Source organism: Globicephala melas, chromosome 1 (genome assembly GCF_963455315.2).
Source record: "Globicephala melas chromosome 1, mGloMel1.2, whole genome shotgun sequence".
NCBI lineage: Eukaryota > Metazoa > Chordata > Mammalia > Artiodactyla > Delphinidae > Globicephala > Globicephala melas.
Window position 1 is genome coordinate 122,857,813 of NC_083314.1, and position 26,995 is coordinate 122,884,807.

General features: G+C 38.3%; 1 protein-coding gene across 1 annotated transcript; it reads right to left on the reverse strand.

The window, feature by feature from the left end:
* Positions 1–221: 221 nt before the first annotated feature.
* On the reverse strand, positions 222–26,458 carry LHX8 (LIM homeobox 8). The gene is made up of 9 exons (XM_030866175.2): positions 26,378–26,458; positions 24,304–24,390; positions 23,744–23,905; positions 19,806–19,927; positions 17,519–17,739; positions 16,902–17,005; positions 12,199–12,294; positions 5,514–5,697; positions 222–298 (listed from the first exon to the last, which is right to left on the reverse strand). The coding sequence occupies exons 1-9, from the start codon at positions 26,456–26,458 to the stop codon at positions 222–224; spliced, it is 1,134 nt and encodes a 377-aa protein (XP_030722035.1).
* Between the last annotated feature and the right edge of the window lie 537 nt (positions 26,459–26,995).

The window sequence follows — 26,995 nt, forward strand, 5'->3', positions numbered from 1 at the left end:
GATTTGTTTTCTTCTTGTAAACATAAGTTTTACAAAAAAATGAAGAATCAATAAAAGTGTCTTGCAGGCCAACTAGAGATACATACCTGGGCAGCAAAGTGATGTTGGAAATGCTTTGGATGTTAAATAAAAAATTAACATTAATATATTTTCAATGGTATTTTATACATAATAAATGACAAGTTTATATCCTTAATCATTTCTATCCCTGAAAAAAGGAATTAGGTATGACTTATTGGCAGTTGTGTCATTGAATGGGGTAACAAGGGCTGGAGTCCAAGGGTTGTTGGTGAATGAGCTACAAAATAGAAAGAAATTTGTGGATCAGTTTTGTAGGGTAAATAAAACTGATTTAAAAAACAAACAAAAAACAATCCAAGGCAATGTTCTTTCACTACTGATTTTATAGCTGAGGGCACCAAGCTACACTCATTCCACTGACCTCAGCAGGAGCATTAGCTTATTCAGCACAGTGAGTATAGTATTAAATGAGAATCCAGGAATGGTTTACCCCAAAATCTTTACTTGGGGTCACAAGCTTTTGCCACTTTACTGTCCTCCATCCATACCCCATTCACTGCACTTTACCCTGCAGCTAAAAACACGTGAGCTTTGCCTGCATAGACGTTGCTAGCTTTCATACGAAGGTGCCTCTATAGGGTGACCCCTGCCCCAAATTCTCATTTATGAATGCTGAACTGCCTCGTCCCTAAACATACATCAAAACACATTTGACTTGGGCAACACTATAGTCATTCATGTGAACACACACAACTTTAATCCTAGTGTAGGTAAATGCATCAATGGTACAGGCTCTGATTTTTTCTTTAATCAAACCTTAAAATGAACTTTCCACTCTCAGTAAGAACTATGTTGCTTCAAACCAAATGTCCCTCTAAGAGCAATTAAGAAAGCTGGACAAAATTTTTAGAAATCTATTTGAAGACATCTGAAAGATACCCAGGTAGTGAGAACTTGCAAAGTCAAGTCCCAGAGAAGGAGAGAAATAAAATGAGGCTACATTTCCTCCACAAGTTTGGTAACAATTTTAAAAGAAAAGGAGTGTGAGAGGCTGAGACATTTAGCAAAGTTTTCAGGAGTTAGACTTTGGGTGGTGGGGAATAAATATGAAAGATCAGGGACCACTGAAGAGAAGCCCTCGTTAAAAATGACAGACACAAAACAAAACAAAATGTAAGATTTTCTGGGGATCCCAAAAAGCTAGTTCCAAGGAGTAGTGACCCCGAAATACACCAGTCCTTGTGAGGACTGCTGCCTAATTGGATATACAATGGAGAAAAGACAGTCTCTTCAATAAGTGGTGCTGGGAAAACTGGACAGCTACATGTAAAAGAATGAAATTAGAACACTCCCTAACACCATACGCAAAAATAAACTCAAAATGGATTAGAGACCTAAATGTAAGACCGGACACTATAAAACCCTTAGAGGAAAACATAGGAAGAGCACGCTTTGACATAAATCACAGCAAGATCTTTTTTGATCCACCTCCTGGAGTAATGGGAATAAAAACAAAAATAAACAAATGGGACCTAATGAAACTTAAAAGCTTTTGCACAGCAAAGGAAACCATAAACAAGACGAAAAGAAAACCCTCAGAATGGGAGAAAATATTTGCAAACAAATCAACGGACAAAGGATTAATCTCCAAAATATATAAAGAGCTCATGCATCTCAATATTAAAAAAACAAACAGCCCAATGGAAAAATGGGCAGAAGACCTAAACAGACATTTCTCCAAATAAGACATACAGATGGCCAAGAAGCACATGAAAAGCTGCTCAACAACACTAATTATTAGAGAAATGGAAATCAAAACTACAATGAGGTATCACCTCACACCAGATAGAATGGGCATCATCTGAAAATCAACAAACAACAAGTGCTGGAGAGGGTATGGAGAAAAGGGAACTCTCTTGCACTGTTGGTGGGAATGTAAATTGACACAGCCACTATGGAGAACAGTATGGAAGTTCCTTAAAAAACTAAAAAAAGAATTACCATATGGCCCAGCAATCCCACTACTGGGCATATACCCAGAGAAAACCATAATTCAAAAAGACACATGCACCCCAATGTTCACTGCAGCACTATTTACAATAGCCAGGTCATGGAAGCAACCTAAATGCCCATCGACAGACAAATGGATAAAGATGTGGTACATATATACAATGGAATACTACTCAGCCGTCAAAAGGAATGAAATTGGGTCATTTGTAGAGACGTGGATGGATCTAGAGACTGTCATACAGAGTGAAGTAAGTCAGAAAGAGAAAAACAAATATTGTATATTAACACATATATGTGGAACCTAGAAAAACGGTACAGATGACCGGTTTGCAGGGCAGAAATTGAGACACAGATGTAGAGAACAAACGTATGGACACCAACGGGGGAAAGCAGCAGGGGGTGGGGGTGGGGGTGTGATGAATTGGGAGATTGGGATTGATATGTATACACTGATGTGTATAAAATGGATGACTAATAAGAACCTGCTGTATAAAAAAATAAATAAAATAAAATTCAAAAAAAAAAAGACAGACACAAAACAAAACAAAATGTAAGCTTTTGGGGGGATCCCAAAAGGCTAGTTCCAAGGAGTAGTGACCCCAAAATACACCAGCCCTTGTGAGGACTGATGCCTGATTGGATTAAGTTGATCTCCCTCTGACCTAACCGCCTGCCAAAGGCAAAACTAAATCCTCTCTGGTGGAAGATATTAACCAGAGCCTCAAATTATTTATAGTTTTCATACCTAACATCTGAAGTGCAATAAAAAAACAACAAGGCAAATAAGACATGACTTGAATGAAAACAAAGAGGAAAAAACAATAGAACAGACCCACAAAATACTGGAGTTGTCAGATATGTCCTTAAGTGTAACTATAATTAATATAACAATTTTGTTAAGGAATAAAGTGATAAAATAGATAATTCTGGCACAGAAGTGAAAACTATATAAAAGAATGAAATGGAAATTCTAAAAACTGAAAACACAATAACTGAAATTAAGAACTCAGTGGATGAGTTTTACAGCCTAGACAGAGAGAGAATTAGTGAACTGGAAGATAGGTCAGAAGAATATCTAGACTGGAACATGGACGGTCAAAATGCTGGAAAATATGGACTTTTTCAATAAGGGTAGAAACCATACTTGAAGAGACAAAATCTGATCCTTTTGCATAGTGAAATACATCAAACTACCTATTCAAGAAGCATATTTAGGCACACTATACTAAAACTGAAAACCAAACATAAAGAGAAAAGCTGGGGAAAAAAAGAGATTCACTTTTAAAGGAGAAAGAGTAAGACCAACAGCTGACTTCAACAATAAGTGGTATCAAGTTAATTAACTATCTATATTCTAAACCACAGAAACAATGGAAGCAAGAAGACAATATAATTCATACTGCCAAAGTGCTGAAAGGAAACAGCTGCCAGCCTAGATTTCCACATACAGAGGAAAAACCATTTACAACTGCATCAAAACAAAAACTTACGAATAAATCTAACAAAACATGTGCAAGATTACTAAACAGAAAACTCTAGAATATAAGAGAGCATTTGAAGATGACCTAAATAAATAGAAAGACAGACTAAGATCATGGTATGGAAGACAATATTATTAAGATAGCAGTTTCCTACAAATGGATCTAATAGATATCAAAATCTCAATTGTTTTCTCTTTTTTGGTGGAAAAATTTATGGCAATACAAATGAACAACGAAGTAGGACAAGGTTGTACTACTGGATATCAAGAATATAGGCCTAGCATTATTTAAACAATTAGGTATTGATATAAAAATAAATAGACCAATAAAACAGAACAGAGGGTACAGAAATTGACACATAAATTATATGGACACTTGATTTATGATAAGTGTGGCACAGCAAAGCCGCTGAGAAATTGGCACTTTCATTAGCATAACAAAAACTTTGCTCCTTATTTTACACCACATACAAAATTCAATTGTAGATGGACTGTAAATCTAAATGTCAAAGGTAAAACAAATTTAACAAAATTTCTAGAAGATAACATAGGAGAAATATCTTCATTATCTTTGAGTAGGAACAATTTCTTGAACAGGTCACAAGAAAAGCACTCCCCATGAAGGAAAAAAACTGATGAAATGAACTACATTAAAATTAGGAACTTGTGCTCAATAAAACATACTCTTAAGAGAGGAGAAAAAGCAAACCACTGAAGAGGAGATATCTGCAACACATACAATCATCAAAAAACTTATTTATATTCAATATATAGCCAAAACTAGAACAAATCAAGGAAAAAACAAAACAGACAAGCCAACAGACCAACAAGCAAAAGACATGAATAAGCTCTTCACAAAAAGAAGATACAAATGCCCAATGAAAAAATGCTCAGTCTCATCAGTGATGAGGGAAAAGCAAATGAAAATAATGAGATAACACTACACAACTAAATTGGCTAAATTAAGAAGTCACACTATACCAAGTGTTAGCAAGGATGTGAAGCACCTTGAACTCTCATGTGCTGCTGGTCTCAGTGTAAACTGGTTCAACCACTATTGGAAACTTTTTGGCAGAATCAACTAAAATTGAACATATGTGTAGCCAGGACCCTATGTTCTACTCCCAGGTATAGACCAAATCAAACTGTGAATTAACAGGCACCAAAAGGCATGTACAATAAGGTCCATCGCAGCATATGCACAACTGGAAATAATGCAAATGTCTATCAACCCTAAAGTGGATTGTGGTATATTCCTACAGTGGAATTCTGTATAACAATGAAAACAAACAAATCACTGATTCTTGCAACAATACAGATGAATCTCACAAACACTGTAGTTGAAGGAAGTGAGACACAAGAATACATTCTGCATGGTTCGATTCATATAAAGCTCAAAAACAGGCAAAACTAGAACATGATTTTAGAGGTCAACACAATATTACTTTGGAGGAAGAGGATAATGATTGGGAGGGGACATAAGAGAGGCTTCCAGGGTGCTAACTGCGTTTTACTACTTCATCTGGGTAGTACTTACATGGATATGTTCATTTTATTAATTCATCAAGCTGAATACTTATGTGTGCACTTTTCTATATGTATGTTTTGCTTCAATAAAAAAGTTTCTTTAACAAAACTCAGTAAACCCCAATCTAAAAATCTGAGTGTGAATACTTTCTCTGACCATAGGAAAATAAATTATTTAAACAGTTATCAGGAGAAAACAAAGAGAATGTTTTTCCTAAGTTAAAATCAAGCACTATGAGTCATTATCAGTATTTGTATTTTAGCCGTAAGGTGAGTGTTAAACTTGTCCCTTAAAAGGCAGTCACCGAAATAAGAATGTTGGGTAGTTCTCCCTACTACACCCACCCCCGACAATATTTTTCAGCTCCTACTGAGGTAATAGTTAAAAATGTGAATAGTATATCAATAATATACTATTAGAAGGTACCAGAAGTTGATTGCTTGGGAGGCAGCTGTTAAATATTAGGATACCTACCATCCATGTAACTATGCAGCGCTGTTAACATTGTCCCATCTTGGGGCACATAGGCAGAATAAGCCATTTCTTCTAACATGGGTGGAGACAGCCTGGAGGGCGGGACCGCTGTGACTGGGGCAGAGGAGGAGTGATTAGGACTGACGTGTTTCTTGTGGCGTGCTCTACAGTTCTGAAACCACACCTGAGGGAGGAGAAAAGCAATGTAGCTATGTCACATCATCAGTTGAGTACATTACCAGTTCAGTTTACCAAGGAATGCAACCTCACTCTACCATATAAGCGCAGCATAAATCTAAATAAGCTTTCTAAAAAAGAATTCTGTGGACACAAGAGAAACAATTTTGCACAGTTATCAATGGTCATTTTCTTTGCCCAAATAATAATTATTTGTTGATTTACTTAAAAACTGATTCTATACTAAGCCAGCATCTTCCAAAATAAAAATGGGCTAAGGGATTCAAAATTCCAGAAAAGTTTCCTTGGTTTTACTACTGGCATTTAGGACAAAAAGGAAAACAGAAAAAGTCCTTTCATCAGAAAACTTTAAAAAATGCACTACTAAATGTATTCTCAGACACCTGCTGGACTTATTTTAAATCGTTTTTCAAATGACTAAAATCCCTACTGAGAGCTTAAAGCTTTCTACAAACCTCTTGACTCAGTTATTCCAGTCGCACTGTAACCTGCTGAGTTCAATTTCTCTTAGTAAATACATAGGCTATTCTCTAAGAAGCAGGTTAAGGTTAGGCTTATAATAAGAAACAACTAGTGATATTTAAGCAGAATAAAATAACAAACACATCCACTGGTGAAACAGTTCACCGAATGTAAAGAGCTAACCAGCCTGTTGTCCACTCTATCACAGAAATAAAGGAAGCATATTCTGGGTAAGCAGAGTTTTATGTGCAGGTCAGGGTAAGTAAGGCTAGACTGCCCAGATTGCTTCCAGTATCTAAGCTACATGCATTTGAACTCCCTGCTCTTAGATAAAACTTGTCTACAGAGTGTTTCTCTATTAAAATATTATAGTATTTATTTGCTATCACTCAGGACAATTCTGTCATAAGAAGACAGAGAAGTGGAGGGATAAAAACATTAAGGAAATTAGGGTAAGAACGTTTGGGGATCAGGGGAGAAGGCTAGGGGCATAAGTCTCTACCTAGGGCTGGTAGGTAGGTACTTGATGGCACTAGGGAATCAGAGCTAAATAATGTGGAACAGAAGGAAGCTGCAAAAAAGATTTATGTGAAAAAGTTGCCCTGATATCAAAAGGCACACCTTGTCCTTGGGACTCACAAACAGAAGTCTGCAAAGTATAAACTCAAGGGGTTAAAACCAAAGGAACAGAAACCAATAATACAATGGCGTCTGAGCACGTGGCTGAGTGGTAGCACCTGAGGTATATTTCAGGAACAAGCTTAGGCATGTATCAAGAAAAAGGAGTGAGAAGTCACAGCCTTCTCCCCCTTCTTCTGGAGCGTTAGTTAGACTCTTAGGTACCTATACAGAGACTTTACCCAAAGTCTTCAGTCACAGTTCCTCCAGAGGCTCCTTAACAGGTGCCACTGCTGTCACCCACCCAGCCAAGAAGACACACTCACACATTCTCCAATTTGTAAGCAGGAACTGCTGCCACCTGCCTTTTCCCCTGACAGTGCCCGGAAGACAAGCACCCCAGAGGACTACATATAACCTAAAACACATGGTGCTATGATTCCCAGAGTTTCTTCAAAGTATCTTATGTCTCCAATAAATTATATATTGGATGGAAACTGTTCAGTTATTTTTAAAAATCTCAGACTTTGTAAATAAAGATGAAGAAAGCATGACATAAACAGTAGAATGACTACCTTAATGCTAATTCAAATAGCTCCTTGGAAAGATCAACAGGTAATTAAGCAGAGAGAGGTTTGAAAACACAAAGTGTCATGTAACTTGCACAGCAAAATATAGTTGAAGATTCCAGACATCAGAAAACAACTTCTGACATGAGGGCTACCTAGCTTCAGGAATAAAATGCAGTCCTTTTGACTCTCCTCACTGACTTAAAATTTCCTTCTTCTGCTTTCAAACCTCTAACAAGGGTTAAAATTTCTTATGAGCAACATACTCTTTTAAAAAATTTGAATTCTAAATTGTAAAATACATAAGCTGAAAGCAGGCCATGTAGACATTCTGCAAAAGAAAAGACTAATGCATAAGATGAATCTCTCAGAAAACCCAAAGAGTCAAATACGAGAATTTAATGTATGAAAAAGATGGAACTTTAAATTATTGGGAAATCAGTATTGGCATAATATTTAGAGGGAGCTGGCTAATAGTTTGGGAGAAAAGAAATAGAAAACTCCCTACTTTACAACATGTTATCAAAAGTCAATTCCAGATAAATTAGGGTTTAGGTGTAAATAATTGCGACCATAAATGTTTAAGGAAACAAAAGCCAATGTTGATATACTCTCTAGGTGGAGCCAAAGCTATGAGAAAAAAATATTAAGAGATTTGAATACAAAACCATGTAAAATTTCTATGTGGAAAAAGTAAGTGAAAGGGAAACTGATAAACTATGAAAGTTTAACTATGATAAACAATAAACATCAGTACGATAAAGAGAAAAGAAATAACCCAATAGAAAAGAGCACTAAAAAATACAAATTTTATTTTCAAAATAAGCACACGTTAAGGTTTACTGACAATAAAAGAAATATACATGAAAACAATGACATTTTCTGACTGCCAAATTGGAAAGGATGTAAAAGAATGACAGTTTTTAGGATTTACGTGCGTTGGGGAAAGGGAAATTTCACACATAGGTCCTGGTAGAATAAATTGGTTATGAACTTCCTGCAAGGCAATTTTTGTACTATCAGTCAAAGGCCCAAAAATGTTCTATCTTTTGACTCAACAATCCCACTTTTAGAAATTTATCCTACGGACACTACCGAACAAACATGCAAGGTATACACACAATGTTGTTCACTACAGCATTTTTATGGTAGTAAAAAATTGGAAATAAACTAAATAAATTGTGCTATGCTCAATATGTGTAGCAATAAAAATGATGTAGATCTTAATATGGAAAGCCAACTTCGAGCACACTGACTGGAAGAAATAGCAGTGTTTTATCATGTTTCTGTAAGATACACAATTCATAATTCACCTCTCTGAAAGGGTATGTTAACAGTGATTGTATCTGAATGCAGAGTGTGAAAAGTAAAATCATCCATCTTTATTCTGTGATTTCAGCTCAGTGACGATCTGCTCTGTTATAATGTCTCACTATGCAGACTTTAGCTAGTAAAGGTGAGACCTGTACTTACACCCTGTATAAGAACATTACTTCTACCTAATCTTTGGGTAGCCTAGTTTGCATATCAGAATCAAGGCCTAGTAATCAAGTCTCTTTTCTTTAACTTTTCTAAAGTGTGCCCAATGCTAGGAAGTAGGCTAGGCGAAGAGGTTATGACTACGATTTGAGATCACTGTAATTAATCCTTCAAAAATACTGTGACGGACTATATATTCGAATTGCTAGTACTCCTTCCTTTGCCATCTTATCAAAAATATTTAAATTCAATCCTCACATATTAAAAGCCACCATCCAACAGCATATTCTCCAAGTTCTAGTGCTTGAAATGAAGTTAACTTGCTCATAATACTGGTGACCTAAATACCTGGAAATTACATGACAGATGTCTGTCTGCAGTCCTTATTTCTTCAAATAATAAGAAAAGCTCTCAGAAAACCCTCCGTTTTCCTTTCCTTCCAACTTCAAAATAATCTAAAACATAATAATCATGAATCTGACTTAGCTACAGCAGTCACTGTCATTGAACGTATAGAGTCTTAGATTACAAGGACCCCTCAGACCATTAAGTTTGAACTACCTCAACAAAGGAAGCTTCACTTCCAGGTACAGGGACTCACTACCTCGATGCTAGCCTATGCCATTTTTGTAGACTTACATACTGAGAAAATTCTTGATAGTGAGTGAAATCTGTTTCTTTCCTACATTCCCTTGCAGATACCCAATCCCGCTGCCTGTGGGACAGCCTTTCACATACGTTTAAAGACACCTATTCTGTTTATACTGTTTATATTCCTTCCCTTACCATCTCTGGATCTTTTTTCCAGATAAATATCCCTGTTGCTGTTAATACCAGCACATAATTTCTAGACTTTCATGACCTTAACCTTCCTGTAAAGGGGGCACTCTTTTCACATTGGTTCCCTGTTAGTCCCTTTCTAAAATTTGGCACTCTGAAACAAACACAATACCCTGGACATTTGAAAAATACTGAGGTCACGGGACTTGCCTTTTCAGAGAGCCTCATTACACTGCACCTAACCAAATCCACTGGGAATCTAGGTCTTTGGAGAAGATACAGTATCATCAAGTCTCTCCCACTGACTTCTTGGTATAAATGATTTTTTAATTATGAAATACTTCAGGCTTAATAAACTAAAGAATAAATACCTGCTTACCAATCACCCAATTTAAGAAGTAAAACATTATATGTGCAGTGTTGGACTTAACCTTTTTCTCCCCACTGAACTTCATCTCGATAGTTACAGTCACTAGCATTATTAATTCTTTACACCTTTTTTAACCTTAAATATTATTTAAAATTATTTTCCACTTCCCTGATCTGAAGGTAGTAGAAAATCTTGACACAGTTGACCACTTCCATCTTGAACCCACCTAACTCCTTGGCCCTCCAAGATGCTTCTATACCAGATTCATTCCTTGATTCTGACTGTAATGGCCCAATTCAAACAGCTCTCTCCATAAAGTCCGTTCTTCCCTTTTTATTGTCCGTGATATCTTTTGAAAGGATCTTACCCAATTTCATGGGACTGGATCTCTCTGTTTGAGTCCTGTTCATCCTTAAAATACCTGTTTATGTGCTCAACTGCTACCATCGTTATCTGATTATCACAGCTAGAAGGGAATTCATCTCCCTCCCAACTACCAAACCCGTTTTTAAAAACACCTATAATATTTCTGTCAATAGCACCATTCCCATGGATACTTTGACTTCAAATTTAAGAGTCATCTTTGATGTCTCTCTGCTTCCCCATTACAGTATCCAGTCCTTTTCTTGTCCCCATTACAGTATACAGTCCTTTTCTTGTCTCTCTAGCATCCAGTACCTGCCATCAGTGTTCAGTCAATAAAACGTTTTCGGATGAATTCTAGGCCACTACCTCAGTTAAATCTCTTTTCAAAAAAATTACTATTTTGCTGGGCATCACACCTAATGTGTCAATTTCTATGCAGCCTCTCCCAACTCTAATTCTTCCCACATACTGTCACCAGACCTTTCTTCCTAAAATCACGTAAAATCTCTTCCTGCTCAGAAGAGAACTCTACATGTACAGCCTCTCCAAGTTCAGCTCCAATAATTCCATCCCCCCACAATCTGCAAACATAAATCTTATCTGTCAACAGATTTGCTCTAACTCATCCTTCCCTAGTTTTGTTTACATCACTCCCTCTACCAGGATCTTTAACAAAGGCCATAGATATCCCACCTCTTGCCCACCCCTCCCCCACTCACTCACATACACAATAATAGAAAAGTAGAAAAAAATTCTGGCCTCAAAACCAGATCTAGCTTGGAACCACAGCTGTCTTTTTAGCCTGAGGATCCTTAGGGTTGCTCTGAGCAATGAATGAATGGTCAACAAATGGAAGCCTAGACCAAGCAGGCTAATTATCAGGTTTTAAAAAAATTGATTCGAGTGTGAAGAGACCTAAAATGGCAAGCTAATGCTTTCATATTTCTTCACAAGACAAAACAATGACAACAACAAAAAACAAAACAAACCCCCCCACAACAATTTACACTTTTAAAGACCTAGAATAACTGGATTGTTTTTTTTTTTGATATTGAGCTCCATGAGCTGTTTGTATACTTTGGAGATTAATCCTTTGTCTGTTGTTTCATTATGCTAACACGCATATATGGAATCTTAAAAAAAAAAATGGTACTGATAAACCTAGTTGCAGGGCAGGAATAAAGATGTAGACATAGAGAATGGACTTGAGGACGTGGGGTGGCAGGGCGAAGCTGGGGTGAAGTGAGAGTAGCATCGACATACATACACTATCGAATGTAAAATAGTTGGCTGGTGGGAAGCTGCTGCATAGCACAGGGAGATAGGCTTGGTGCTTTGCGATGACCTAGACGGGTGGGATAGGGAGGATGGGAGGGAGGCTCAAGAGGGAGGGGATATGGGGACATGTGTATGCATATGGCTGATTCGCTTTGTTGTGCAACAGAAACTAACACAGTATTGTGAAGTAATTATACTCCAATAAAGATCTATTAAAAAAAAAAGCTAAACCCAGAATTACCATATGATCCAGCAATTCCATTCCTAGGTATATATCTAAAGGAACCGAAAGCAAGCGTTCAAACAGATACTTGTGTGCTGATATGTATAGCAGCATTATTCATAATAGCCAAAAAGTGGAAATGACCCAAATATTCGTCCATGGACAAATAAAATGTGGTATATACACTGGAATATTATCCAACCATAAAAAGGAACGAAGTACTGATACATGTTACAACCTGGATGAACATTATGCTAAGTGAAATAAACCAGATACCAAAAGGGGGGGAAAAAAAAGACCTAGAACTTTTAACATCTCTTGATTAACCTTTAAAATAATCACCTGTATCACACGTCTGCTCAAGCCTGTCCTTTCTGCCAGTTTCTGGAGAGTCTGTGCATCTGGGTTGTTGTCCTGAGCAAATTGTGCTTGCATAACCTGTTTTTTAAAAAAGTGTAGGTGGTAAATAGCTAAAAATAAGAAGCTCAATCTTATGCATTTTGATGACAGGAGAGATAAGACATGCACAAGAAAATGGGATACTTGCATTTTATTACTTGAAAATCAATATGGGGAAGTATGTATAAAAAAAGAATGCATATTGTGTACATTTATGCACAAGTTGCTATGTTGAAATCTTAAAAAAAATCTATTTCAACATAAAAACTTGTCTCAACTATGCTGTTAAAAATAAGCTCACCTTTTCTTCCATTCTGACAACCCACAAATGCATAATAGTATAAGTCTCTTTACTATTTTTTCCGTTTTGTTAAAAATTGCTAGCATTAGAAAACTTAAAAAAATATTTTTTTAATCTTCAGCCTCTACTGAGCAAAACAGGTTCAAGGCCCCTACCACAATTTTTATCAGTCTGCAAAAGTAGACAGTGCAACAGATGGATTCCACTTAATTGTAATGACTCCATCATTAATTGTTTTGAGCACTTGCTCTATGCAAAGGAACATCTGGGATCTTAAAAAGAGACACCCATCAGCCCATTGAATAAGAATTTCCTGAGATCTAAACATTTATAGATGGAAAAGCTCCCAAGTGATTCTGGTCTCAACTTCCTAGGAGAAGATATACGCATGCCAATAATTAGCAACAATACAAGCTAAAGTGAGAGGTGAGGAGTTGGGGTGGGGGGAGGGAGGAGTACCAGAATAAAAGCACACACCAAGGGCTTTGGATTCTTTCAGAAAAGGAAATCACGGAAATCAAGTGGGATATTTGAATTTTATTACTTAAAAGTCAATAGAGGGAAGTATTATAAAATATAAAGAAAGTATTATAAGAATGAGAAAGGGGAGTCTGGCACCCAACATGATTGTGCATGTCCGTGGGCATGTGATGGGGGTAATCTACCTAATGACCTTAAGTCCTGCTGACCTCGACACCATTTCCAGGAGGCAATATTAACTGCATTCTCCACTATGCTCCTCATATAATACTATCTTTTGCCACTGCACTTGTCACTGGGTAGCTAACTAATGTGTTAGCAAGTCGAGCTCTCCATAGCAGATAGTGAAGTTTCTTGAGGGCAAAGGGACTGTCTTATTCTTCATATCCGCAGGAGTTAATCCCCCTTCCTGTCACACAGTGAAGACTTTGTGACGGAATGAACCTCGACACTGTGAGGAAAATCTGAAGATAGCGTGGAGAAAAAGACCGATGTTGTTCCAGGAAACCTTATGAAGTTTACAAATTATATAATTTTTTTCAGTTAAGTTCTCGCTGATAGTGACTCTTCCAGAATAAGGTATTCCCGGCTTCCTATCCAACTACACTTGTCCACACGCTCGCTGTAAACAGCACATGTATTTTTTCTTTAAAAAAATGGGCAGAATCAGCCTAAAAGTTTATAATCTCGCCCAGCTCACTTCTTTCTTCCTCTCCTACTCCAAAAGTGTTAACTTTAATATCTTTATGTACAAATAGAGTTGTGTTTATACGTAGTTGAGCATGTAACATCCCAAAGAGAAAAAAGAATGAACAAATTAATTATGTCTTTGTTTTTTAATTTTTCAAGCAGAAAAGCTGAACAGATATTTGAAGATTTGTTTGTAAGGCCATTATTGATAATTTATAAAACAAAAACAGCATGCTTTTCACAAATGCATTTCAAATTCACAAGTTTAATAATGGAAGTAAATTACATTTACTAAAGCAATTTCTCATTAAGGAATAAAGGAAAACTTAAATCAACACTGATGGTTTAAAGCTAGAATATGCTAAAGGAAAAGTAAGATGTGTTCATCAGTGTTTAGTCTCACAAAAGAACCCTTCTAATTTTAACTTGGTTTCATTACTCTCTGGTCACTAATGATGCCAAAACCCACCCTACTCCTTTTCTGAGCTCTTTTAACATGGTCAAGGAGCAAGCCTCTGTAGACACATCATTTTAAGGCCAGAATGTCTACCAGAAATGTGAGGAGTCTGCATAGTAGCAGCTGACCAACTTGATCTGAAAGCAGATTAAAGTAGGTGCTAACCCTGGCATGTTTAACATTAATAATCATTGAGCAAATACTTCCAATTACAATAAGCAAACCATAGTATTGCCAGAACTTTTAAAATACAATTTATACAAATGAGACAATATTTGAAATATTTTTGCTAACACAAAATAGCACTCTATTCTGAAAGTCAAACTACTTTTTCTTCCCATAAGCTTCTAAAGAAGAATTTGGGAAATTTGTTTGTTCCTCTCATTTTAAGTCGTATAAGTCCAAACCAGGTAGTCTATGAATAGTCTTGACTTACTGATCGCCTATATTTTATTGTTTTGCTAAATTCAAGCACTACTTAAATATATTCAGCTGTCTGAAAAGTAGGACAATTTGACAATGAGGTACACTGCCTGATTTATTAGAGGTTCTGGCAACGTATAATGATTCAACTTATCCTAGATTCCTAAGCTACAAAGAACACTTGAGGACAAGGATTGTGTCTCATTTGTTTCAGCCATTCCTGGCACAGATAGATGCTAATAAATACTGAATAAATGAGAACATGCTTTGAAAGTATATAACTTCTGCTTTCATTTTTAAAAACCTATGATCCTGATATAAATTTTTAAAACATGATTCAGGTCACATTTTCATATAATAATGCATGGCTTAAATAGTTTATGCACATTTGTAATTTAAAACTATAAGGCTATCTACAAGATTCAGAATCTCACTCTTGTTTTAGCTGCCACTGCCATTAAGTGGAGCTTTGTTAAGGCACAGTTCTACTCATGGTCTCCTGGGAGGCCAAGCAAAATGAAAAGACCAGAGGTTTGGGGAGCAGGGTCCAAATCTCTTCTCTGCCATTCCCTTGGTGGTCTGCTCTGGGGGAGTCCCTACACTTCTTGGATGAGGCTACCTATATCAAGGAATTGTAAGAGATAAAAGAAGATAATGTAGAGAAAATGTCTGGCATAAGACTTGGTATACAAAGACCTCCACAAATATTATTCCCTTTCTATTTAATTAGTGCCTCTATCTTCCTATATGAGATTGTATATCTACCTAAAGTGGTTTCAAATTTTCAGTATCCTTTTACTAATAAATTTTTATATCAAACTAAAGCTATCAACCTTATGATTATTAAAGTTACAGCCAGGCTTTCATGGAAACTGCCCACTTTATAAACAGAACATATTTATATTAGAGATTATATTTTAACTCAGACACCTTTTAACTACTGGGTATTTTGCTGCCAGATCTCCCACAGCTATTCATATCTCCTAACCTGGGGCTTTACGTGATCTTCATTACAACCAAATGAGGCACCCAGAAAAGCAAGGTTCAAACAGATATCTCTTTCAACTGCCTTATCTTTCATTTCCTACTTACTGACCATGCAGTCTATGCCTAAATTAAGAAATCAAAAACAATCTTTTGGAAATTTTTTAGAATAGATCTAGATTTTAATGCTAGATTGCTTCCAATGCCATTAAGTTCCCTTGGAATATTTGTGTCATATCAAGGCTTCTTTCTTAATCATTCTCAAAATAAAAATCCTCTCTTTTACTGCATTCATCTTAAATACTGCCAAGTATTAGAATACTATAAGTGAGTTTTCAAAATATTACCTTCATTTCTTAACATTGTATAAATATCCTTACAAGTCTGAGCTAAGATGGATACTATGTGTAAAGCACCCAGCTATACATGGTAGGCGCTTTACAGATGTTACCTCTCCTTAACATAAAACAAATATTTCAGTCACATTAATCTTTTAGAAAATGTGATTTCTTTATCTGAAAAAAAATGCCAGAAAGAATCATTGTATGCATAGACTTAAATATAAAGCAAGGAGTAATTATTTCATTCCTTTCAAGACAATTTGTATAAACAGAACTTATGACAATTATATTAAGGGCAACTAAGTTGAAAATAATCCCTCCCTTTTCAGGGAACATAATGAACCTCTAGCATCAAATTATAGAATTACTCCCTCTACCCTCTTTAAAAACAAGAAGGGTCTACTTGATTGGAGTCAATCGGTAGACTCCTATTTATGGTAAAGCGTTTACAATTCTTTCCTACTCAGAAAATGTACAATCTTGTCCATTAAAAGACTCAATGTGGTTTGTTAAAAAGATGAACACATTAGTGTCCCACAGACCTACACACTGAGCGTCTCTTTCTGTTAAGAGTCCCCAAATATTTTATCTTCTAGCACAATTACATGTAGTAATGTAAATGCCTGGGTTAAAGTAATTTTTATCAGGAAGTCAGAACAGATCAACATTTTGTTTCCACTTTGATGTAAATGCTAACAGACCCCAGGGAGACGAACTTGAATGACGAGTTCATATCACATCATGACTCTCAAAATATTGATAAACAATATTTAGGGCAATGTTTTCATACATCTAACAAGTTAGTTTTCACAAAAAGCACAGGCTAACCTTTTGGAAAACAAAAATGTTTTAAGACACCATAGAGATTATTTTTTGTTTGGCTTTGTTAGTTTGGGTTTGGTGGTTTTTTTTTTTTTTTTTTTAGGTGGGGAAGGGCTTCAAAAACTCATAAATTCATTGTCATGTCTACCTGGAGCTGATCTGCTGTAAAGCTTGTTCGAGCTCTTTTTGCTGGTTTTGGATGATTGACATCTTGCTCTGTGAGGAGGGCGCCTTCGACACTAATCCCATTACCTGCATTTAAAAAACACACCATTCATACAATAATAGGTTGTTGTATGAACAATCATACAATAATAGGTTTCTTGCATCTCTTGGCTTGGTATGAAACTGTATACATCTAGTTTGCCAAATCCCTTAAGTTTTAGAACATACTAGAAACATACTGTGGAAACAATATTCCATCTGTAGGCTTGTATATTTAGTCAAAAGTGTACCAATTTGGAAGTGCACATCTAAGGCTCATCCTTACAAAGGCAAATACAAGGAAACAAATGGTTACAAAAGCAAAACAGAACCCTAAACTCAAGGCTGCTTCCTGAGAATATGGCACCAGGCGAATACATATGCCATGGCTTTTCTTGTAAATAAACAGATGGAGACCATCACTAACAGTAGAGGGCTTAATGAGTTTCACCACAATTACACTGCACAAAGTAATGCTTTAAGACGACCTTAGGAAAAATCGTTATTGTCCCTGTGTTCACTGTCCCAAAAGATTCAAAAGTATTTTAAGTATATATTTACCATTTTCCACTTCTCTTTTTAAATTATCCAGCATGCAGTCATAATGCACTCTGCAGAGGACTTTCTCTTCCACCAAAGCAAACTCCTCTCCTGTGGAAAGTTGCCTTTTGCAAGAAAAGCAGGCAAAGCACGCCAAGTGATAGACATTCCCCTTGGCCCTCCGGACCCAGTCAGTAGAATGGATGTGCCTCCCACAGCGAGAGCAGCGAGTTCCATACCTTCTACATAAATAGAAGGGTGGGAGGTGAAGATTTTAATGCTTGGTGAGATATTCATCAGTCTAAGATTAAATTAACACATTATTTACTCATTGGATTAACCCAAGTATTTAAATCTTTTGAAAAGGAAACAGGAATCAATTATTTTTTAAAAGTCATATGGTACACAATCGAGACTTGAGATGGGATCATAATTCAAACCTGTTTATAAAATAAAACCTTCTCATTGTTACTCTAAAGGAGAAAAGGATTTTTTTTCTTTTAAAATAAATGACATAGGAGTTTCAGTATCCTTCTTGTAACAAATATCAGTGCATTTATAAATTACCTAGAGACTCAACACACACACACACACACACACACACACACACACACTCGAGACTGAAACCTAAAAATACAAAAGCATACCATTGAAGATATAAATAATGACGTCTTAAAACCAAGTTGAGATAATTAGAAAATGCTCTAAATATTTTTTTAAAGTTAAAACATTTTAAATTGATATTATCAAAGAATGAATAGAACAGAAATTGTTCACTCTGGTGTGAGGAAACCTCAGAAACCTCAGTGAAGGAAAACTCAGAAATGTTTCCTTTGGTGAACAAACTGTTGCAATACCATCCACAAGAGAAGGGGAAATATTACCTAAAGCTTTTAGGCACATATCTGGACATTAAATGCAAGTTAATCTTAACAAAATGCCAGATGTAAAGATTTCTTTTTTCTCTCAGTCCTAGTGACCAGACACTCTCTGTCATATCTCCTACCACAATTGCAGTCATGACCTGGCATATCCACATTAAACTAGATAAGTATAGAGGTATTGCCAGTTTTTAAGTTAATCTGAAAAACTGTATCATAAAAATAAATTTCAGAATATAATAAAATATGAAGTATAAAAAAAAATCCTGAAGAACTAGACTTTCAATAAGTCTCTGAAACCAAACATTTCAAGGGGCTTTAAATTACCAAAAAAAAAAAAAAATTAAGATTAGCATATCTTAAGTGAAAGAGGAGGCAAACTGCTACTATTTTTGAGGAAACAGAGAGCAAACCTAATGAGAAATATATGTTTTGGGTAATTATAAAATTCTATGACTTTATAAAATAAAGGACTCTGGATTTCATGAAGTGCTTTAAATTACCTAGCAATTTTATTCAAATCAATCACTAAACTCTCTTAAATCAGTTTTTGAAATTGAGTATAAATAACATAATTAGTATTACAAACTACAGTATGTACTATTAACTTCCCAATTTCACAATGAACATTCTTCTTCGTTTGGAAATGCAAATGGGAAAAAATGTGATAATTTTCAAAAGTCATGCTTAAGGATGATTTCAATTTCAAGATAGAATTTAATTCTTAGTGGAGAGCTATCTTAGAAGAAACTTTACATTTAAACTATTATAAAGAGACCATGTGGAGAAAATGTTACATTTAATATCCTAGGCAAATACAGTCTCACAAAGCAAAGATCAAAGAACGGACAAAAGAAATAGGATTTTTAGGCAGAATACGTAATTAGACTTGGTGTATTTCCGATACTGGAATGGTCACTTCTTCTGAGTAATATGGTTTAATCAGTTTCCAAACTGCTGGCATTTTATAGGTATATTACGAGGGGTCATTCTATAGTAAACTGGAAAAAGCACAACAAAACCTTGATTGTTTTTCCCCCATAATTACTTCATTTTTGTCTTGCTACTCCCTCTGAACAAAGGGCTTTGTTATAATAAGTCATCTTATATTTCATACTTTATATCTCTGCACAGCAAAGAAGTTCCCTGTTTTTAATACCTAAAACTTTCATTCGCCAAAGTGGAAATAATTATTTAAAATTAATTTTTGTATACTGAGTTCCTAAAACACATAAGCATGCTAATTTTATTTGTTTTAATACAAATTATACCTCAAAAATATGAAGCATTCTCATTTTGAAATCCATTGTATAAGAAAAAGTGGGCTTCAGTAAATAAAACTGGACAAGAAAGGCTATTTACAAAATTCTCTTTGTGTAATACCTTCTTGGAGTATCTACTTACTAAAAAAAAAAGTTTCGGTGTACCTGAAATAATCAAGTTTGCAGAAAATGTCTTTGTCTTTAATATAACAGCTGGTATGCCTTCCTAAGGAGGTCCTGCAGACACTACAGGAGAGACACCGAACATGCCAGCACAGGTCATTCACCTGTGAAGAAGAAGGGGTTAGGATGAAAAGCCATTCTAATACCACACACTTAAGAGTATCCTTCATTGGTTTTCTGTATCAGGCAATTTTAAAAGCTGGCCTCTTAATATTTTAACACATGCTCTGAATGTTTCTATCTAAGAGGTGTCATTTACACAAATACGCATCTAGATATATCCTCTTTTAGACCTCAACCAGAAAATCACAGCAGCATGTTATACACTTTGTGTTTAATTTTTAAAATATACTTTTGAAAAATTCAGGTTTTTTTTTTAATTGAGTGTCTATTCAGGGTTTTTTTGTTTGTTTTTGCTTTGTTTTGTTATCGAACGTACATGAACACAGGGAAAATTTTGGCCACTTTGAAGTCCTACATACTGGTTTTATATTTTTTTCCTTGACCAAATTCTTCCCACCGTGAAACATGGTAGCTAAAGAATTCAAGCCACATCCCTTCTCAATCTACTTTTTAGTTAAAGTGAGAAAGAAAATGGAAAAGAAGCTTTGTAAGAAATACTTACCCGTGTAAAGAAGCCAGGCAATTCATTTTACTTACAAAACAGAAATTCCTAAGGTAGATTTAAATGTTGAAATGGCCAAAGCCCTGGCTCCCGTCTAACATTAAATAATCAAAACAAAAAGCATTGGTAACCCTACTTTAATGATTTGGTTACTAGAGGAAAAAAATAAATCTATTATAAGCAGTTCTAAAAAGGTACCCAACTATTTGCCATTTATACTTCAGGAAGTAAGACATTAAATGCTTTGATTTAATTTAATAAATCACAGCACTTTATATTCTATATAGGAGCATGAAACATTGTCAAATCAGGGGACAAATCATAAATAGCCTTACCTTAAACTGTTGCTATCATAGTATAAGCGGCACATCTTTAGCCTTCAAAAACGAAGATGTGTATTGAATTCAATTTGCCTGTAATGCAGGCTCCTAAATTTTGCTCTTGTTAAATGGACACAAGAACTAGGCTTATGCTTAATTAAATTTCATTTAAAACAACGGCAATGATGCAAAAACACCAGTTATACTCTACAAATGGATCTAATGCCTAATATAAGAATTAGGAAATTGGAAAAATGGGAAATTGTGAAATACAGCTTTTGCTAAACTATTTCATAATAAAGACTATCTTGTCCAATGATTCTATCATATTAGCGTTACTGTTCAACATATTTTTCTGTGATATGAAATATAAAGGGTCCTTCGAAGCTGAAGAAAGTTTTACTGGCTTCTAATTACAGTTATGTGTCTCTTTCCAAAGCACTAATGAGAGTATCATTTTAGTGAAATTTTAAGTTTTGGTCTTGCTATAAAAGAACTACATGCTCACCATACAAGAAAACAGGGAAAATAGCAATAGGAAACAATAGGGAAAAAAATCTGAGGAAATCGAAATAAAAAAATTAATGGTGAATGCTGTCCTATTAATTAGAGATGCATTTTCTTTCTATTTTTTTCCTCAAACAGGCCCAATTAAGTTAAAGTGTAGAAATACAGGTTTCCTTTAGTATTCCACTGTTTAAGGCCTTCTGCATTTTGATGTTATCCAGGCTCTTTTTTTTTTTTTTTTTTAAGCAAGGCTAGATGCAGGCTTCAGGGCAAGAGTCATGGCCATTCTCTAGTTCCCTAAAGCCAGATGTAACGCCTGGTTTGCCACCCTTCCTCAAAGTTTACTTAAAAAAAAAATCTCCTTCATCTTCCATTTCTTTTCCAGAGATGAAAGTAAGGTGAACAGAGAAAATTCTGGCGACTATAAACCTTTCCTGATGGCTACATTGATCCAATCTCTGTATGTATACATATATAGGACCAAGTCAGAAAAAAAATCACTCAAATGACAGGACACTGAAGTATTAGATGGGGCAACAGATGCATCTAACTCCTCTCATGTTTTTTGTTCTAACTCCATTTAACTTGCCTCACAATATGGTGTTTTTCTATATTAAAGTTATACCCTCAAATATTCTATTAGGTCTAACAATTATTTTTTCACCAGTGACTCAAATTGAATTCAAACTTATCTGGAAGAATAAGCACACAAAATGGGGGCAAAAAAGTTAAGAACTCAGTTTTTAATCATAAAGTGTCAAACTTTTGTTAGAACTAGTTTCCTATATAATAAGCAGCAGCTAGTTTTCTTGTACATATACTAATATGTACAAAAAGGGGTGGACTAAGACTGTATGTAGAAGACTTCATTGAGAGGACTCTGGTCCTACTACAAAGGAAAGCTTTAAAAGACTCTTCAGATAACTTACATTATTTTATACAATACACATATATAACATATAAACATATGTTAACATATAAAAGATGAACACTAAAAATGATTTTATCTATTCCAGAGGATATGTTGAGTCACTTTATAATAACTTTTTTCTTTATCCTTTCTGCTGTGTAGTGGATCCATTATAGATCCATCAAGAAACATTCTTAAAGATTAAGCTAATTACTGAGAGGGCTCATTGAAAATAAGAAACTAGGTTTGATCCAAAAGATGGTTTTTAAATATCCAAAAAGGCTCAGGTGTGGAAACACTGGAATGGGAATCTTAAGAATGCAGATTTAAAGAGAAAGCCAGCTTTAAGAATCAACCACCAATTAAGTAAATTAGTCACTTTTTAAACGTTTTCACCAAAACTCCTTTTGGTGCTTTATCTGGGTTGTATCTACAGGGTATCATTCCAACTCCCCAGATGAAGCAGCTTTGTATGTTAAGGGAGAAATTTAAAGAAACTCACTAATTTGCTTTCTGAATTCATATTCTCCATAATGAATTCTTTTGAAAAACTGGGGTGGGGGGAGGTGAGGAGAATAGAAAGTGAACTGGTTTGCTACTAAGTCAGTGTAGGAGAGATCATTATTTTAAATAGTGGTTTTAAAAAGCTATTGAAGTTGAAATTCCATGGTATTAGAATTAAGACACAAGGGACTATGATCCTTCATGCAATGACATGGGTAACTAGCCTGCCAGAATTTGTACTCCAAAACTCCCCCACAGTATCTTGAGAGAAGTAAAACAAATCAAGACAGTCAACTCTCAAACCACCACTTGAAGCACTTCATCCCAAGTATTTTTCTTTCTTTCTGTTTTGTATAAATTTACATCAATTTCCATTTTTTTCCACTAAGCAATGAAGATGACATTAACAAAAAAAAAATCATTCGGTGGCCCTGAAGTATTAAACCTTAATGAGAGGAGGAAGATATTGAAAATGGTTTTCATTTAAATGCTACTACGAACTTTTACTCTGGAAAAGCCTCAGGTTAGTGTAAATAAACATAAGACTAAAATATCTATCCAGAAAAGACCCTTTAAGGCACTTGACAGTGGTTCTCACCAAAGGAGACACTGAAAAGGGGAAATCGATCAACATATACAGACCTGGAGTCCTCATAAGCAGGCAGACGTGTGGGTGTTATTGGGGGTGGAGGGACCATAACCCGAGGCTCAGTAAAAATAATCGGGCAGGACCCTGTTTCCAGAATGGGTAAGCATTTCCCCACTTCTGTTCCTCTACAAGTAGGTGGCTAACTCCAGCACATCCACCCAGGGTATCGGCACGTCTAGACCAGGATGGGTCACACGTAAGCAGTTTTGCAACAGCGGGTATTCTAAGATTTCTTCTCCCACTCTTTCCCACCGCATGAGTTGCCCCTGACTGGGCCATAGTGCTGAGAAAGTCTACAATCTCCAGCGAAAACTTGAGTGGAAAAGAGAGGGAAAGTAAACTTTTCTCTTCTCCCAGAGCTCTCGGGGAACCCCGCTGCCCCTGGGCCTCGCGGCTCCGCCCTACCTTGAGAAGGTACTTGTCCACGATCTCCAGGCCGCAGCTGTTGCACACACACTTGCCAGGGGGGCAGACGGAGCCCGAGGCCATGGACCGGGGCGAGGACGACGGGGACAGTGGGGCCGAGGAGGAGCACGAGTCCTCGTCCCCCACTCCCTCGGGGCTCACCTGCAGGAAGCCACGAGGCGCGGTCTCAGGCGGTTCTAGACCCCTCCTTCTCTCCCCATCCCACAGACCCACGGGGGCTCCCTCACAGCCTCTCCTCCCTTACCCCAAACCACCCCTAGTTTCTGAGGTCCCGCTTCTCGCCCTCTCCCCCCGCGTCCATGCTCCCACCACGCCCCCGCCGGGGCTGCAGACGACTGACCTCAAGGACCTGGGGCGCCTGGCGGCCCTGCGCAGCCCGCCACACTGGCTCAGCTTCTCCCCCCGCCCCAGAACCCCTCTCCACCCGCTCCCCGAGGGCCCAACTGCGCCCGGGGAGGAGCGCGGGGACAGCAGCCCTTCGTCCTTGGGCTGCCTCCCCACGGCCCGGCTCGCCGCCACCCGGGTCCCTACCCACTCACCAGTCCCTCTTCCCCGGCGCCTTTCCGAGTCCTCCCGGCCGCCAGGGCTGCAGTCCGCCCGCACTCCTCCGACATGAGCCCCTGGCACTGAGGAGGTGAGGGCGGGGAAGTGGGGAGGAACAGAGACGAGAAGTTCAGAGCCGGCACGTGCGGCCCAGAGCTTCAGCTTCTCCGCACGCGGGGCGGACTAATGAAGGCCCACGGCGCTCCGGGCCGCACGTGCAGCCGTCTGGGCGCCTGGGCCCGCGCGCGCCTGGCAAGCCGACACCGACGCAGCCTCCCTTGCAGGCAGCGGGCGGCGGCGGCGGCGCAGCCTCAGCACGCGACTAGGCGGCCACCGGAGCACCAAGGGCTCGCCCGGCGCGCTGCCGCGCTCTCGGGGCTCCGGGTCCCCGCGCTCACCGTAGCACGTCGGTTCCCCGCCCCCCTGCCGGGGGTAACAAGTTAATAACAATCATCCCGGCACAAAGCAGTTTCTTTCTAGACGTCAACCACAGCGGAGCAGGGATCACCCGGCTAAAGGGGGTGCATGGGGGTGGGGTGAAGTGGGAGAGAAGAAAAGAGGATTTGAGAAGGGGGTGGGGGTAGGAACTTGATTTCTTTAATAGCCTCAATTAAAAGAGCAAGACACATATATATTTTTAAAATGGGGCTTTTTGAATTGGATAGCCCGAAAGGTGAAGAGGTTTAATAGGATACTTGAAAGCTAATTACAGCGGGATTTAAGAAGCCTGGTGTTTGTTCCGATGACAATTTGAATGAAAATGCTTCAGATTAAACCGAGCCAGCAGCTCTTTCGTAAACTTACAGCAATTAGAGCTGCGAGTGATTTATACTCGTTTCTTTAAGGTGTAAATTGCCACTTATTGCTCGGTAAGTCAACATTTGAGCTACTAAAGGATTATTTTTAGCTAGCGCAAAAAGCGGGTCGAATAATGGAAAATATCCAGCTGAATTTAATTTGTGTCATTAAAAAAAAAAAACTCACCCAACCTCGGTCAAAATGTTTTAAAGCAACAACGCGCATTACTCAAGTGTTTCCAAGCCTTTGTAGGAGTTTTGTTCTTAAACGAAAACGCAGCCGCTCTGGTCTTTTTCTGCCTTCGTTTACGGAAACTCTAGCTTGGGGGGCGGGGGGGGGGTCCCAGAACTCGAACGGCCCACACTTCTGCATTTCTGTCTCTTCGCCTCCCTCTTTCCCTCACTCTGGTAGCACCAGAAGAGATACTGTCAGAGCCCCCCGGTCCCTCGGGCTCTCCGCCGGGACCCTCGGGTGCGCTCCCTACTCGGGACCCAGCGCCGCAGACACAAAGAGTTTAGGCAGAAGAGCCCCGAGTTCGCCGAGTGTTCCCCGCCAGCGTCGGCGCGAAGACAAAGTCAGCAGTGCCCAGTGCGGGTCCGGCGGAGGCGCTCAAACAGGCTGCAGATGATTTTCAAACCTAAAACGCGAGATACGCCGCGGCTCCTGCCTCCAGAGTGAGGTGAGAGTTTGTCAGTTTCCCCCCCATCTACTCGAAGAATGGTGTGACTCGAGAGCCCTGGGGTTGGCTTCTTTCGGTCTTTTAAAGTAAAATGGCCTTCGTAGCCCGCCCTAGGATCCAGAGGCCTTCCTGGAACCACGTCTGCTTCTATTTCGCTGTGGGGCCGCGGCAGCGCGGACCGCCCTACGGCCGGTGGAGCTCCTTAGGGCCCGCAAGCATCCGCCGGCGGCTGGGAGCGGGAAGCCGCGCCTCTGTTCCTTCCCACCCCACAGCCGCCTGGACCTCCCGACTCACTCTCCCCACCGCCCTTTCACCACTGCAAACACAACAAAAGCACGACTCACATGTACCCGAGAGCGCCTTAGGCTTGAGGCTTCGTCTCCCAAATTACGGTCTCCATGGCCTCAGGTTAAGTGAGCTTGTGGGGAGGGGAGGCAATGATTACTGACTAACGTTACTACGTAAGAAAAAAAAAAAACTGCCAGGTTTGAAGATGAGGCCGTTACAGGTAATTTCTGAACCTCATTTAGGAGCGCAAACAGCTCGCAGGAAACTGCGATTCAGCTGGTCTGGCCAGGCGTCGGGTCGCTCACCTTCTCGGGAGGAACTGCCAGCTCCGGCACGTCCTTTTCTTCTAGTTTACACACAAACATCTGCTCGCTTTTCCAATACATGGCACTGCTAGGGCTGCTTATCACATACCAACTCCAGAGGGTCAGAGGCTGTCCGTGTCTGCCGATCTGGCCCGCCTCCCCAGCCCCAGCGCACTAATAAAAGCTGACACCGAGAAGAGAAAGAATGCTACAAGTCTTCGTCCAAAGAGGCCGCTGTGCCCGTAAGCACTCTGATGGACTGCTCTTAAGATTGTTTCCCAACTTCATTGAGGTCTGTCCCTCTAGGAAAAGGAAAAAAAGAGTTTTGTTTTTCCAGAGGGTGGAACCTTACATGAAGGGAGGGAAGAGGGTGTGGGGGGAAAAGTCTTTTCCTGGAGGAATAGCCTCACCTCATTAAGAAACACCCGCCTTCTCTACAAGTCAAGATCTTTATCAGGACAAGCCAACTTACTCCAGATTTAGTATTAAAGAAGAAGAAGAAAAAAAACAAAAAACCAAAACATTGGGAATGGCCTGTTAACTTTTGACTTAAAAAAAAAAAACTCCTCTCTGCATTTGCCGTGGCTTTTTGATTCTCACTCCCCAACCAAAACCTAA